Consider the following 17355-nt stretch of genomic DNA (forward strand, 5'->3'; position numbering starts at 1 on the left):
CATGAGAAAATGGAGAAAATTACCATGAACCAGTTACATATCAGATTGCTCCTGACCTTCGTGGTAGCAAACTAAATTTGCTAAACTACTAAAGCATAAACTGGCAATGCTCTGTTTTGGCTGGTCAAAGTAAAGTCAGTGCATCCAGAATAAAGGTCCCGTGGAAATTGTGGCAGGAGCTCTAAAACACAGAGCAGGTATAAGGGTTAAAATAACGAGCGATAAGAACAAATTGGGATTGTTGGCAGGTATGGTCATACATACCACAGACCATTGTTGGCCCTCCAAAGGGCAAAGCACGCTTCCTTACCAGCGAGTAACGGCCCATCCTTTTGTACAGCAGGTTGTTTTTAAAAGGGAGGAAGAAAGAAAAAGATCAGAGACTCTAGCGAGAGTACAAAAACAACATAAAAAGCAAAGAAAGAATGAAACTCCCCCTGGACCTCTTGGGGTTTTCTCCTCTTTCTCTTCATCCAACAAAGAAAGCAGAGTACAAGCTGACAGGATTTGACCTCAGTGACCTCTGGGTTTGTTCCCTCACCAGAGCGCTATGGCCAACTTTTCCTCATGTCCAGCTGCTTTGCCACAAGACGAGATCAGTGCTTTATTGAGAACAATGAAATGTGGAGACACTGGATTTAAAATCTCTTGAGAATCATATGGTACATAGGGGTCAAGGTTAGGACAAAAACTGGAAGTCAAAGGTCAAGTATAGTCTGTAAAATGTCAGCATCTTAAGTGCTAACCACTAACCACACCCACAGTCTGACAGAATCCTTTACTTTTTAATTAGCAATTAAATTACTAACCCATTCTCAATAAATCTTAGCTTGAGTAATCAAAAAACATTCTCATGTCCCAGTAACAGGTACAGTATGAGTCATTGATTAAAGTTGGTAAGAACTACTGTTCATTACAATCATCTAGCAAGACGTTTATAGATATGAAGAATTGACCTGTCTTGCTATTTCACCTCATAACTTGACCTGTCTCACTCTTTCACCTCATACCTTGACCCGTCTTACTCTTTCACCTCATGACTTGACCAGTCTCACTCTTTCATCTCATACCTTGACCCGTCTCAGTCATTCATCTCCTAACTTGACCTGTCTTACTCTTTCACCACATGACTTGACCATCTCATTCTTTCATCTCATACCTTGACCTGTCTCACTCTTTCACCTCATAACTTGACCCGTCTCACTCTTTCGCCACATAACTTGACCCGTCTTACTCTTTCACCTCATGACTTGACCAGTCTCACACTTTCATCTCATACCTTGACCCGTCTCACTCTTTCACCACATGACTTGAGCAGTCTTACTCTTTCACCTCATAACTTGACTTATCTCACTCTTTCACCTCATACCTTGACCTGTCTCACTCTTATACCTCAGGAATTGACCCGTCTCACTCTTTCACCACATGACTTGACCAGTCTCACTCTTTCACCTCATAACTTGACCTGTCTCACTCTTTCACCACATAACTTGACCAGTCTTACTCTTATACCTCAGGAATTGACCTGTCTCACTCTTTCACCACATGACTTGACCAGTCTCACTCTTTCACCTCATAACTTGACCCGTCTCACTCTTTCACCACATGACTTGACCAGTCTTACTCTTATACCTCAGGAATTGACCCATCTCACTCTTTCACCACATGAATTGACCTGTCTCACTCTTTCACCCCATAACTTGACCCGTCTCACTCTTTCACCACATGACTTGACCAGTCTTACTCTTATACCTCAGGAATTGACCCGTCTCACTCTTTCACCACCTGAATTGACCCGTCTCACTCTTTCACCACATGACTTGACCAGTCTCACTCTTTCACCTCATAACTTGACCCGTCTCACTCTTTCACCACATGACTTGACCAGTCTTACTCTTATACCTCAGGAATTGACCCGTCTCACTCTTTCACCACATGACTTGACCAGTCTCACTCTTTCACCTCATAACTTGACCCGTCTCACTCTTTCACCCCATAACTTGACCCGTCTCACTCTTTCACCACATGACTTGACCAGTCTTACTCTTATACCTCAGGAATTGACCCGTCTCACTCTTTCACCACCTGAATTGACCCGTCTCACTCTTTCACCACATGACTTGACCAGTCTCACTCTTTCACCTCATAACTTGACCCGTCTCACTCTTTCACCACATGACTTGACCAGTCTTACTCTTATACCTCAGGAATTGACCCGTCTCACTCTTTCACCACATGACTTGACCAGTCTCACTCTTTCACCTCATAACTTGACCCGTCTCACTCTTTTACCACATGACTTGACCAGTCTCACTCTTTTACCTCATAACTTGACCCGTCTCACTCTTTCACCACCTGACTTGACCAGTCTCACTCTTTCACCTCATAACTTGACTCATCTCATTCTTTCACCTCAGACCTTGACTTTTCTCACTCTTTCACCTCATACCTTGACCTGTCTCATTCTTATACCTCAGGAATTGACCTGTCTCACTCTTTCTCCTCATGACTTGACCCCACCCTCCCTTGTTGTTTCACCTGTCTGTCTCTGCTCTCCCCTTTCCTTCTCGCCCCTCCCCTTGATCTCCAGCAGCCGTTCCTGGAGGTGAAAGTTCTCGAGACGACCAAGCGCACGCGGCGGAATCTGGGTCTGGACTGCGACGAGCACTCCACGGAGTCACGCTGCTGCCGCTACCCCCTGACGGTCGACTTTGAAGCCTTCGGTTGGGACTGGATCATTGCTCCCAAGCGCTACAAGGCAAACTACTGCTCAGGACAGTGTGAGTACATGTTCATGCAGAAGTACCCGCACACCCACCTGGTGCAGCACGCCAATCCCAGAGGTTCAGCAGGGCCATGCTGCACCCCCACCAAGATGTCGCCCATAAACATGCTCTACTTCAACGACAAGCAGCAGATCATTCATGGCAAAATTCCCGGTATGGTGGTGGATCGTTGTGGCTGCTCTTAAACAAACACGCAGCTCCGCCTGGGTGGGGAGGAACCCGTCCAGAACCGCAGTGCTCCTGGGTCTCGGACGGTCACTCATTTTCTTTCCCATTTTCCTTTCCGTCCTGGATCTACACAAAGCTAAGGATACCAGTTTTAGTTTATCACTGTAGTTCAACAGATAACAGAATAATTCATTGTAAAGAAGTATAAACTGAAGCTGAATTGGAAGATATTTCTATAAAGAATTTCAAAGGGTGAATGTTGGAAGACCAGCTGGTGAGAGGAAAGTGAGACAAAACTAATGGAAAAGAGACACAAATTTATTCTTTGTATGTGTTAGTTTTGTGGGTGTTTCTCCATCATTTGAAATGTTTTTTTTTTTGTTTGATAGTAAAATAGACTTTTAAATTGGCTCCAAAGTGTTTAAGCCGCTTTTATAGCCTTATACTCTTTTCCTACATCTTACCTTGTGGAAAGGGTGAAGTTCAGCAAGCTACATTGATCATTTTGTAGTGTCTTGGTCCTCCTATGCTCACTGTAACTACTGGGTCAGTGAAGTCAAATTTGTTATTTTTACTGTTTTATTCAGTTGCTTTTGGCAAGAGCAAAGACTCCTGCCCAGAGAACCACGAATCCCATCACAGTCCTCCACCTGAGCACGAACCAAATACAGCAGTTCAGCTAACAGTTTCATTACTCTAGCTCACTGAAAAAGAGTGAGATCTGGACACGAAAAGTACCACGATTCCATAATGAGTAAATGCTTATTTCTCGAAGTACAAGTAAGATTTTCCTACTTCTGTTGCATATCATTGTTCTTATTTCAGGAACAATCCAAAGAGCTGAAAATAATTGATTTTTACTGTCCCAGTACTTATGGGGGTGACGGGGAGACATGAAATTTCTCCATTATTCTTGATTTCTTTCAAACTCCAAATTCCATTTGCATTTTCTATATGTAATCTAAAAATCAAACATGTAGTACACTAGAGAAACAGAAGTTATGCCAAAAGAGACTGTGCTGGAAACCGTAGGGCAGCCCCCCCTTCTGCTAGCACCCCTGTGTGACATTCCCACACAGCCATGGCACCCTTTCATGGCTACTTTGATCTTCTTTTTACTCATGATCTTGTAAAAGACAAAAAAGAAAAAAAAAGAGGATAGAAAAGAAAGGCTGTTTTTCAGGACTTTTAAATGAGAACAGGAAAAAGGGGTTGCCCAAGCAATCGAATTACGGCTGTGCGTGTGACTACAGCGTCGGCCTGTACATGGAGCAAAACCTTTTGGGCATCGTTGTTGAACCCGGACTGGTCCCACACTGCGCCACAGGACACATGATTGCAAACTATAAACTGCTGACGTAAGTATGTCTTATGCTTAAAGCGATCCTTCTCTGTTTTATTAATGCTTTAATGAAATTTCTATGCGCAATTCAGTTCCCTTCTGCATACAGTTTTGACCCCTCATCAGTACATTATGGACAATATATGCCTGAGCAAAATGTGGTATGAACTCACCCAGTTGGAGTTGTAGCACCATTAATGCAGTTAATGCACTAGGTCAGTTCATCAGTCATAGATGGTGGGTTATGCTTAATTAAAGTTCATTATGTGGCAGTATGCATTTCTAGAGAAATCTCATTTACATGTTTTTTTATATTTTTCCTTGTCTTACAAAATATCTCTCCTACCCCTTACCAGCCAATAAAGGTATGGTGAACTTTGGAAGTGCTTAAACGCAGAAAAAGATTAGAGGCTGTATGTTTGTCTTATGCTCACCAGATGTCTAAGCAAATAAGAATATCCCTTTGTTGGAAACGAAAGCACTATGCTGTTGGATAAAGGAGGAGCCTTTTGACATTATATATAAATTAAAATTATATATATATATATATATATATATATATATATATATATATATATATATATATATATATATATATATATATATATATATATATATATATAAAGGGGTACAAAAGATCCTTTCTGGGCATTCTACCTTACCAACAATAAATTTTGCACTATGGGAATAGCAAGAGGAGTCATGTTGTTGTCTGTAATTGTATTATGCCTTTTCAAGTACAAGATCTTGTACATGGATTGTAACAACTGAGAGAAAAAAAAAGAAGAAAAATGGAAGTTTCTGGAGATGTTGAGTGGCACACTGCCACGTCTTTCGTCATCACACTGCTTCCTTGATGTTCTGTTTCCATCTTTTGAAGTGGGGGCCTGTTGTCTTTACTTTCCCGAACAAACGAAACACAGACTTTCATCCTGCATGGACAACAATACCGTGCGAACTGTATTTAAGAGTGTGAGATGGCGTAGGACTCCAAACTTGATGCCCTTTTTCTACCAACGTCCTCTATTTTCACGCTACACCTTTAGTGTGTCACAGAGATACTTTTTTCTGACTGACCCGTTTTGGAAGGTTGACCTTTCAACCATGTTCATCCGTAGCACGGCTGAACAAGTGACTGTGCTTTGAACAGGACGGAAGTGCACATTGTCACCAAAGTGGAAAAGTTACTTACAAATAATACAGCAGTAAACACGTTTCATTTTGATATAAAGTACGAAAACGTCACCAGTACATCAAGTAACTGATTACACTAAAATAAATAAGTCAGCATCACAATCTACCTCTGCTATGAAATGATTGGTATTATATGATTGGTATATGATATTAGCTACATAGCAGTACTTGATTTTGGGCTTTGAAGCTATCCTTTGAGTTATAGTCCTAACACTCTCAACCATGAACTGGTGACACACAATGCAGTGCTTCAAATTGCTTGGTCATGACATTATAATATCATTACGCAATATCCATAAAGATGTTACTTATTATGTTTATAATTTGATCAGAAAACAACAACTGAACAACTGAACAATGTTCACAGAACATTATTATTCCGAAGCTGAAGACATTGAAATTGAAGTTACAAATAAATCCAATGAGGTCTGGTAGTTGTCAACAGGTGGCAGTATACACACATTGTTTACAACATGTTAAATTCTAATTGAAGAATAGAGTTGTGCATATTGACTAATTTGTGTATAGTTTTGTAAATCTTCACCATTCTGGCAAATTGTTTAGTCTCTTATTTCAATTATTATGACATTTCAAACAGCTGGTTCTGGCTATACAAATCAAATAGTATAGTTCTGGCTATACAAATCAGAGGTGAAACTCTGTATTGTGTCATTGTCATAATGGACTTTAACTAGGATAGCACTAGGGCTACCTACATTTATAATTAAATTATTAGATGTTTCTCTATTATGTCTACTTTGGGTAAATGATGCTGGACTTTCAATTCTAAGCGATTTAGATTTCATTCATACCACCTATTTTAAAGTTGACACTAATTCACTGAATATTCTATTAAATGGTACGATATTTGATGGTTGTACCAATTCACATGTTTATGACATTAAAGGTATGTATTAGTATCCAATGGAAGAACACAAGACATTAACAATTCACAGGGTTACTCAATGTCCTGCAAAGACAGAAATATGGCTTTGAGGCATCGAAATGCTGATTTGAATAATGAAACTGTGACAGATTAAGAAATGTTAAGGAACAGGTTCAATATATTTAATATCTAATCCCCTATATATCACATCAGTGCATGCTGTTGTTTATACCAGTTATCCATTTTGATGTGTGAGTCTGTGCTGGGTAATTACTCATGAAGGTGCAGGAGATCCTAGCTGCTCTGAATGTGGTTACATGCGTCTTGAAGCATCTGATAAAGTGTGAGTAGGTACTGATATAAGAGACATATAACACTGGAAACTCACAGAGCAGAATGCGAGGGGGTCAGAAACACAGAAAAAGGAAACACAGACTTCTTTATGTATAATATTATGATTTGACAGAACAGTGTCATACATAGTTATATCAAAGAGGGTATAACCTCTGTGTAAATAAACATTCAAATATTAACATTCTCAATTGCTTTCTGTGAACAGGTTCTCCGCTTCAAAGAACGACTTGCTATTGTCCTTACCGTGTTTCACTTTTTATGTTGTGTAGATAAATGAATTATAAATTTGTAGTTTGAATTTTGTGCAAATGAATACTTGGTCATCGTTTGTTTTCTTCATTTTTGTTTGTTTGGTCTCTTTTTCTACAATAAATCATTTATTTAGCCTACACAATGCATGGTGCCTTTAATACTATATTGTCTGAAGTGGTATTGCAGTATGTTTACAATGCTGAGGATAAAACAGGTTTGTCCAAGCAACAGAGATTTGTCACAGCCAGGAAACAGCATGCACGTCTTCACTTTCATGTCATCTCAGTTTTATAAAATAAAACAAAATAAAATCAATATCCTTAACACTCTAAAATACAGCTAGGCAAAACTAAAGTATGTTTAGGCAAATTCAGTAGAATTTCCTGCTGAAACAAAATAGCAAAACTAATTATTATTTAAAGTTAAAAACCTTCTGAACCTGTCGGTTTAACCAGCCTGTCACATTGGGTTTGGGTTAGTGTGTGGCATAGAGTAATTCACAGATAAAATGGATTAATTTAACATATGGAAGTCATATTTTATTCATCTTATAGAAAATAAACTTTGGCTTTTTAAGTTATATATTAATATTTTTTCAGTGCAATTTTCTCTCCTGGAAATCCTTTCTCTGTTGGAAAAAGCTTTTTTAATTAGTGTAACCTGTGTCCTGGTGTTTCCCTGAATCTGACAACTAGATTGCTAAATTACATTTAATTAAACTCTTCCCCTTCTTAAAATGCTTTAAATGCTTCAGTGCTTTTCTTTTATTGATTTCACTGGCATTCCTCCAGTAACACATCTCACATAACTCCCATACATAAACTATATTTGTGTTTAATGATAGAAACTATACTAATAAATTCCTTTATTGCTTGTGAGAACTCACACATGCACAGCTTGTTAATTCTGATCCATCTAGTTGAGAAATCAGCAGGCATTAGTTATTATCTGCAAATGTCTTTTGTCAGGACTGATTTGTGCAGCTGTTGGGATCAGTAGTGGCATCAAAATGATGTGTAAACAAGAGAAGATGGCTGTAAACTGGGCTGACTGGGAAATGTACTGCATATCCAGATTTATCTGTAGGTCTTCCTTAAGAAAAAAGAATACAATTCATGCTGAGTTTTATTTAGCTTTGAATTATAGTGACTTACTCATTGTTTATTAAAAGTATTCAGCACACATGAAGGTCAAACATAGTCAAACTGTTAAAACTACATTTTGCTGTACAGTTTATTTTTCTTTTTTGGTATTTTGGTAGTTTATTTAAGAGCTTGTGGTTATGTGTTTTAAAGTTTTTGAGGGTTACAACCCTTTGCATTTCATCCCTGGTTCGTCTGTTTATACTTTAGTTTTAGCTTTGCTAAAGCTTGTGAAATGGACAGGCTGTCACGTTGAGGACCCCGGCCCCTCCCTTTTGAGCGTGTGTTTACGTTGTCCACGTGCAATCGTCTGCATCTGTGGATCTTCGTGGTGGTGGTTGTGTCTTGTGATAATCCGTCTCACCTGTAGCTCGTCTCGTAATCAAGTGGGGCTAATGTGGTTTGTCTATATAATGTGCGCTCGCGCAGTGTCCTGTGCTCGTCGTTGTCTAAGTTTGCACGTTGTGTGAGCCTGTTGTTTGTTGATTCGTGCGCTATTGCGCAATATCTGTCGTTAATTAAAGTGACGTGTGCTCTACGAGCGAGGATTCCGTCCTTGGCTGCGCCAGAACGTCACACAGGCTCATCCATACTGACTGTTTGACTGTGAGATTTATGGAGTAAATGTGCCATATTTGTCGATTGTGATTTTTCACCGCAATCAAAATGTATGTGGATGAGAGTTTTGGAAAATGCAAAAACTGGGCCTCTCATGTAATGGACTGAGGCAAAACATGCAGCACAAATAGTAGACAGTGAGAAAATTAGACCAGGCAGCTTGTGACATTTGTGAACATGTAGTCACACTTACCGAATACAGCAATTAAATGTTTGTTTTGATTGCAGGGAGAATAATCAGTGTCAGAGAATAACACAGTGTCAGGCGGAGGCAGGGGTTTGAAAACCAGTGGGACGGTCAGCGAAGCAGCAGTACAAAAAACAGTATCAGAAAAGGCTAAGCAGACAGTCCAGGGTCAGTACACGGGAGAGCATGAGGAAACCAGGCAGACAAACCAGAGGGGCAGAAATGACATCCAGAGAAACAGTGCAGGTAAGAATCCAGACAGGACAAGCGCTTGGTACGCAGACAATCACTGAAAGCTGGCAATACTTCACAAAGTCTGAGAGGTGCACTGGGTTTATATACTCATGGAAAAGAAAATTAGTACTCAGGTGATCTAGATCTATAGCGTCTCATTGTGGCATCATGGGTATTGTAGTCCTTTGCAGCAGAGATGTGGCACAGCTACACAAAGGAGATCATTTTTTCGGTTCAGCCTCTGGGCCTAAGGGTTCAGATGGGCTTCCCTTGTGATTCACTGCTGGTATGTCCGCGAACTTTGACACAAAAACTCTGTGCCAGGCCTCTGGCCCCCTCCCCCCCTCCCTCTCTGAATGGATCACGCCTTTCACTGCTTACTGTCTGTGTTATCAATGCTGTATGTGCTATGGGGATTTTTTGCATGCACACAGAGTGCTGTTCTGTTCGCGAGAATAATCTGTGGTCATATTTTTTTGTCTCCTCCTAATGTCTATCTCTGTTTTTCTCCCAAATCTGTACGGCGGCACCCTGAAGTGTGGCCACTCTAGGTTCTCGGTGCTTTACACCGGGGTCCTGGGGAAACTGAATTTCCCCTCAGTGGGATCAATAAAGTTTTATCTTATCTCTTATCTTGATATGACTGAAGATGATCATGTCAAACCCAACGTGCAGGACCCCTTGTAATGAGATATAAAAGGTTATTGTTACAAAATACAAGACTGTTGGAAACAGGATTAAAGGTCATGGATAAGGACATCATAGACAGACATCAGCCCACTTGAATAAGATATTGATACTAATACCAGTAAGATGCTACACTATGGAATTCAAGAACAATGGTGGCCTCCTTTATTAAACCCATTTTTTCCCCAAGTCATTATCAATTGCTGCTATCTACACAGGTCTGCCTATATCACACAACAGTTCCCAACATGGAAGAGTGAAGGCAACTCAGCTTTGTGTGAGACACGTGAACCAGACCTCCGCATCATCACTGCCAGTCACGCACTGCAGTAGCAAGGCAGAACAGACCTGGAGGAAAGTGATAACTGCACAATTCTGGATGCCAGTGATTGGCTGTTACACAAAGAGGGCAAAGGAAAGGAGGACATGCCTCCCATTCAGACAGCAGGGGCAACTGTGCTCGCTCAGACGTCTTGTGGTTACATCAGGATTTCAATCCGATCTTCCAATGAGCCACGGCAACATGAACTGTAAAAATGGTGTCCTGTCCTGCTGACCACTGCACACAAGCTCAGATACATTTGCTGCAGATGAGATTGATCCTGCCTAAAAACCAGTAAGTATTGAACTAGACTTGTTTCTCCTGCCTTGGTATACTTATGAAATCCATTTTCAGTCTGAAATCAGTATGGAACTTCAGAAGGAACTCAGAAATCGTGTAAACCCAACTTGGGTTAGATACAATACACAATACAGTAATAGTCAGAACACCGCATGCATATTTTCCCTCTATCCTATTATTTTCCAGATAAGAATACAAACAATATCATATTTTCAGTGACAATCAGTTTATAGGACTGCTACCATAGAAGTAGTTAATTCCCTGGGCTAATTGGGGAAGGTGAAAAGCAGGGGCCCAGTGACAGAATCCAGTGTTACTTGGCTTTTGTTTGACTTACGTATGGAGTGAAGCATGACCCAATTAGTGTCACCTGATAGGAGGGCCTCTCATCAACCTAATTTAGTGAATCTAAAAGACAATGATCCTAGAGTGCTTTACTAATGCAAATTAACAGAGGCCACCCACCTCTGGCCTGCAAACACTGACGTAAGGTTTGCCATCACTGCCAACAGGTGGACACAATCTGCACACAAGGTGCCTCAAGGGGAACTGGCCAGGTGGTGTAGCTTGGACTTTATTTTCGAGTTTTATGGCCCACAAAGAACAGAAAGCAATACTGGTTTTAAAAAGCCACTGATTTTTTTTTTATTAGTCTTAGTTAACCTGCGTTTTAAAATCATTTACCATTAATAATGAAATTAATTGTTGTTTACTACTAATTATATTCTGATTGGTGACAATTTTTAAAATCAGTTCTTCACTTCAGGAAAGATAAAGAGACTGTTGTTATGTGTCACGGTGAGGCGGCCCCTTACCGGTCGCCTCCATCCACAGCGGCTGTTGTTGTTGTTGTTTTGTGACGTCGTGTGCGTCCCTCAGGTGGGCGGAGCCCGTGATCCGTCTCCAGGACCAGGGCGTCTTCCTGGGAAAACTCTTCGTGTCTGTTGTATGTTTGTTTTGAAGAGTTCCGCCGTGCGTTCGTGTTTGTGGCACGGCGAGGACCAGGGCGTCTTCCCTGGGAAGACTCTTCATGTTTTGTGTGAGTAAAAATGTGTGTACATGTTTGACGGACGTGTGGATCAGTATGCGTGCTCGTCGTGTTTCATGTTGAATGTTTAATGTGTGACGCGCATGCCGCGCAGTATTAGTGTGTGTGTTTTGTCCTAGCGTGTTGTCAACTGTTAAATGTAATTCCACGCATGCTCCTCCCCTTAAATGTGTGTTTGGGGGGGGGGACCGGCTGTGGTCCCGTGCCACTGGGTATGGCACAGAGGGCGTCTGAGGCGCATTTGTGTTTTATGTTGGTGTGTGTTTGGGTGTGTGTGTGTATGTGTGTGTGTGTGTGTGTGTGTGTTTTCTGTGCAGGTGCTTCTCCCTGGCAGTGTTCCTGGACCTTGTGGGGGTTCCTGGACCTTGTGGGGGTTGTTGTTGTTGTTGTTTTGTGACGTCGTGTGCATCCTTCAGGTGGGCGGAGCCCGTGATCCGTCTCACCTGAGGGTTGTTTGTTTGCCTATATATGTCTTGTCTTTGTACCAGTTGACCGCTGGTCATTATATCCTTAATTTGGATCTATTGCATGGGTTTTGGTTTGCACACTTTCTATTAAACCATTCTTTTTCCCTGAGACTTGGCGTGATCGCTTCCTTTTTAGTTGCTCACCCCGCTCGTCACATTATGGTTTTGCTGCCAAGGAATTACAGGAAGAAAGTCAAGAAGACTGGGACCTACATTTTTTTCAATTATCTCAAAAAAGCATTTGACAAAATTGACCAGGAATGTCTTTGAAAGATCACTGCTGTCACGGTGGGGAGGCCGGGTCGCCTCCAGAGGGCGCAGGCCACAGCTCGCACTGCCTCACCACGCACGCCCCCGAGCACCAGACCACTCCCTCGGTCCCAGTCACCACATTACTAACACCTGTCAGTAATTATGTTGTGCACCTTTTATACCCCGCAGGTCGTTCGGTCCAGTGCTGCACATTGCCCCGTCAGAGCTCTACACTGGACCTCTCTGGCTTCTCTTGTAGCTTGTACCTTGTTTCGGTTATTGAAGCTTTTCTGTTTGCATGTTGAACAGCATGGATAATAAAGACCATTCTGTACAACCCTTGCCTTCGGCCGCCTCTGTTCCCGCGTCACAACTGCAAACATGTTATTACATGTTCCTCCAAATTCAGCACCTGGTTAACAGCATCATGGGAGTCCAGTGTACAGAATGTACAGATTAAAATCAGGAGATTCCTGTAACAGCCAGTGTCACACAAGGCTGTTTCCTGACATTTACACTCTTATGTTTGGTATTCACTACCAAGCTTCAGTAGATTGTGGGTGCTTCAGCTAGAGACAGTGTCAGGTTAAGATAGCAGTGAAAAATGTGACAAGTTGTTTTATAAAGCTAATGTTGTTTATTAAAGTTTATGTTTACTAAGGTTCACAGCTTGGTTTGTACTGTTTTTACTGCAGCTTTAAGATGTTGTACAATCATCACACTAATCAGGATAGTCAGAGGGTAGTCATTTTCTTCTCAAATCAGAATACACACTACATTTGCCAAAAGTATTCGCTCACCCATCCAAATGATCAAAATCAGGTGTTCAAGTCACTTCCATGGCCACAGGTGTATAAAATTAAGCACCTAGGCATGCAGACTGTTTTTACAAACATTTGTGAAAGAATGGGTCACTCTCAGGAGCTCAGTGAATTCCAGCGTGGAACTGCGATAGGATGCCACTTGTGCAACAAATCCAGTTGTGAAATTTCTTTGCTTCTAAATGTTCCATAGTCAACTGTGGGTTTCTATGGTCGAACAGCTACATCCAGGCCATGCATCACCAAGTGTATTGCAAAGCATCAGATACAGTGATGTAAAGCATGCCGCCACTGGACTCTAGAGCAGTGGAGGTGCATTCTCTGGATTGACGAATCGCGGTTCTCCATCTGGCAAGCTGATGGACGAGTCTGGGTTTGGCGGTTGTCAGGAGAACGGGGCTTATCTGACTGCATTGTGCCAAATGTAAAGTTTGGTGGAGGGGGATTATGGTGTGGGGTTGTTTTTCAGGAGCTGGGCTTGGCCCCTTAGTTCCAGTGACAGGAACTCTGAATGTTTCAGCATACCAAGACATGTTGGACAATTCCATGCTCCCAACTTTGTGGAAACAGTGTGGAGCTGGCCCCTTCCTCTTCCCAACATGACTGTGCACCAGTGCACAAAGCAAGGTTCATAAAGACATGAATGGCTGAGTCTGGTGTGGATGAACTTGACTGGCTTGCACAGAGTCCTGACCTCAACCCGATAGAACACCTTTGGGATGAATTAGAGCAGAGACTGAGAATCGGGCCTTCTCGTCCAATATCAGTATGTGACCTCACAAATGCCTGTCTAGAAAAATGGCCAAAAATCCCCATATACACACTCCTAAACCTTGTGGACAGCCTTCCCAGAAGAGTTGAAGCTGTTCTAGCTGCAAAGGGTGGACCAACGTCATATTGAACCCTATGGGTTAGGAATGGGATGTCACTTAAGCTCATACAGTGGAGGATGATATTATTAGCCCCCTATGAAATTTTAAGTTTCCTCAAGATTCCGGCATAGCAAGGCAGTTCTAACAGAGCATTTCTGAACATAGTTTTTCATTAGAAGGACCAAAATATTCATATTTGTGCACCAAAACATTATTATGTAAGAATAAGCTAAAATGATCCGGGACATTATTATTAGCCCCCTTTAAGAAATTACCATTTATTAAGTCATCACACAAGCCACTTTTGTGCAGAGATGTGCTTTACGTTCACAGGTGATGTGCATAAAGGTGATCAGGTGAAACAGATGATTGCACTCAATTAAGTTAATTAACTCATTTAAGTTAAAACATGGTATAAAAGTGTCATTATGAAGCTGGCAGTTGAGGAAGCAACATGCCAAAAACCAGTTTGGACCTAAGAAAAATAATTAAATAATTAAAGCAGGAGAGGGATATACAATGATATCCAAGCGTTTCCAATTGTCAAAAACTGGAGTGAGAGGCATCATTCAGAGATTCAAAGACAGTAACTCAGTGCAGAACAAGCCTGGCAGAGGTAGAAAGAGAAAGATTTCAGAGAGACTGGAAAGAAAACTAGTGAGAAATGTGTCTAGAGACACCAGATTAACTTCCAAGGCACTGGCCAATGACTTGGCCACATCAGGAATCATAGTCTCTAAGTGTATCTATCACTAGAGCTCTGCACAGGAATGACATGCGAGGGTGCAGACCAAGAAAAACTCCACTTTTGATGAAGAGGCACCTTCAAGCCAGACTTAAATATGCTCAGGACAACCTGGAGAAAGATTATTCATACTGGAATCGTGTCTTATGGTCCGATGAGACTAAACTAGAGCTCTTTGGCCACAGGGACATTGCTTACATTTGAAGGAAAAAAAGGACAGGCTTTCAACCCAAAGAACACCATCCCCACAGTGAAGCATGGTGGTGGGAGCATTATGCTGTGTGGATGATTCAGTGCATCTGGAACTGGAAATTTTGTCAAGGTGGATGGAATCATGAATCAAGAAAAATATGTGGCTATTTTGAAAGAGAACCTTAAGCAGTCAGCTGTGAAACTGAGACGTCACTTCATTTTCCAACATGAAAAATGATTGCTCTAAGACTGCAAGGGAAGCTCAGCTTCCCCTAAAATGTCAAAAATAAGTGATCAAACATACTGTTGTGTGTACATGTCATTGACTAAATATGTGCTACAACGCGCTCAACTTTTGTTCAGAATCAGCTTCTTATCACTGGTAACGACGCGACTTTCCTCTCACATTCAGTCCCGTAGCTTCACAGTGCTTTAAACGGTGTGGACGCTGAGCGTCTACAGAGTTCAATAGCGAAGCAAAGAGTGCAGCGAAACGAGACGAGCCATTGGATAAATGCTGGGCTTTGTCCCGCCCATCAGACGCTCAGCGTCTCTGGGGGTCTATGGGGCAGTGGGCTGGCCTCGGCTGGCCCGGACGCTCAGCTTCTGCATGATGATTGGTTAATCTGTCTGAGGCTGAATCCATTTTTGATAGACAGAAAAATGAGCGAATCAGCAATTTACATTTTTTTTTCATTCTGTTCTGAGTTGAACCAGAGATTTTCCTAATCCTCTTAGCGGCATTTTCTTCGTTAAAAAGACTAGCGACAAATCGAGCTTCTATTTCAGGTGGTTTTTGTTGTAGCTGCTTGTGTTTGGAGACTGACTTCTATCACTCAAGCTCTCAAATTGAGCTTCCCCTCCTTGAAAGACCAGCATCCGCCACTGCTCCAGACGACGAAAGTGATTGTCATTGAATGGCCTGCACAAAGCCCTGACTTAAATCCAATTGAAAATCTGTGGGGTGACCTAAAGAAAAATGTCCACGCCAGACAACTATCGAATCTAGAAGAACTTGAGAGATTTGCCAAAGAAGAATGGGCTAGGATTACTCAAATGAAGTGTGAGAGACTTGTAAACTACAACAAATGTCTGCAGGCAGTAACCCAGTAAAAAGGATACACAATTGACTATTAGGATGTGGGGGGCTAATAATTTTGACCCTGATAGTTTTTGTGTTTTGTGTAATATCTTCATTTCTGAGTGGAATATAAAATAGAGTAAGCATCCAAAATAAAACTATAATGCCTAACGATTTTGTAAGGGGGCTAATAATATTGTCCTCAACTGTATGTACATCAAGATTCATTGCAGATTCAGTTTTCCCAGTCTGGTGCAGGTCAACAATTCGGTTCCTGGTGTCCTCCGACAGCTCTTTTGTCTTCACCATAGTGGAGTTTGGAGTGAGACTGTTTGAGGTTGTGGGCAGGTGTCTTTTATACTGTTAACGACTTCAAACAGGTGCCATTAACACAGGTAATGAGTGAGGGAAAGAGGAGCCTCTTAAAAAAGAAGTTACAGGTCTGTGACAGCCAGAAATCTTGCTTGTTTGTAGGTGACCAAATACTTATTTTCCACCATTATTTGCAAATAAATTCTTTAAAAGTCAGACAAAATGATTTTCTCAATTTTTTTTCACATTTTGTCTCTCATAGTTGAGGTCTACCTATGATGTCAATTACAGGCCTCTCATCTTTTTAAGTGAGAGAACTTGCACAATTGGTGACTCACTAAATACTTATTTTCCCCACTGTATATTTAATTCTTCCTAATTACCTGTACCTACAATTTCTTTATAGACATGTAAAGCAAATGTGAACAATATTACTAATGAAACACAGATTTAAATATACTCAACTGGAATTATAACTAATAAAAAGTACAGTCACGATGATCTGGAAACTGAAGGGTTGGATATACTGGATAGGAGGGTACAGAAAACATAACTAGCAATAACAGAGTCCCTTAAACATGGATACATTCTCTCATGTTCCTCTTTGAGAGACCTCTGTTCTTTCTCCATCCTTAGCATGCTCAGTCCTATTCAATAGTGTTTTTTACAGAGTGACATACATACTGGTAATTATCAGGTTGACAGTGTGCGTGCTGCCCAGGAATCTATCCCATTGTCCTTTGGTAATGACCTGGTGATCTACAGGAGATCCTGCCTAGCATGATTCCTCCTCCACCATCACCATACCCCTCTTTGAATCCAGTTTTCTGCTCCTGCTTGCACTAGCTACCACTTACACTTGTTAACTGAATCCTCAGTTCCAACACCACATTCTTCTTCCCTTCAGGATCGGTACTTGCTGCCTCAGCATAGCTGTCATTCCTAAAGACTCATCCCACCCGGGACATCTTTTTTTCTTTTTTTTTTTACTTCTTGCCCTCTGAACTACAGATCCATTAAATCAAGAACAAATGGACTCAAAAACACCCAGAGCCATCATGCCTTACATTCTATGCCTATTCAAGGATTTTTC

At 41.3% G+C, this 17355-nt stretch overlaps 1 protein-coding gene across 2 annotated transcripts in view; it reads left to right on the forward strand.

Moving 5' to 3' along the window:
• The window catches only part of gdf11 (growth differentiation factor 11), a 30546-nt gene extending 27437 nt beyond the window's left edge, over positions 1–3109 (forward strand). Inside the window, exon 3 of one of the 2 annotated variants that reach the window (XM_077010072.1) lies at positions 2591–3109. In XM_077010072.1, coding sequence (XP_076866187.1) covers positions 2591–2971 — 381 coding nt within the window. In that variant the 3' untranslated portion in view covers positions 2972–3109. The remainder of the gene's footprint in view (positions 1–2590) is intronic. The other variant, XM_077010081.1, reaches the window with a different exon arrangement.
• The last annotated feature ends 14246 nt before the right edge of the window (positions 3110–17355 follow it).

This window comes from Brachyhypopomus gauderio, chromosome 1 (genome assembly GCF_052324685.1).
Source record: "Brachyhypopomus gauderio isolate BG-103 chromosome 1, BGAUD_0.2, whole genome shotgun sequence".
NCBI classification, from domain to species: Eukaryota; Metazoa; Chordata; class Actinopteri; order Gymnotiformes; family Hypopomidae; genus Brachyhypopomus; species Brachyhypopomus gauderio.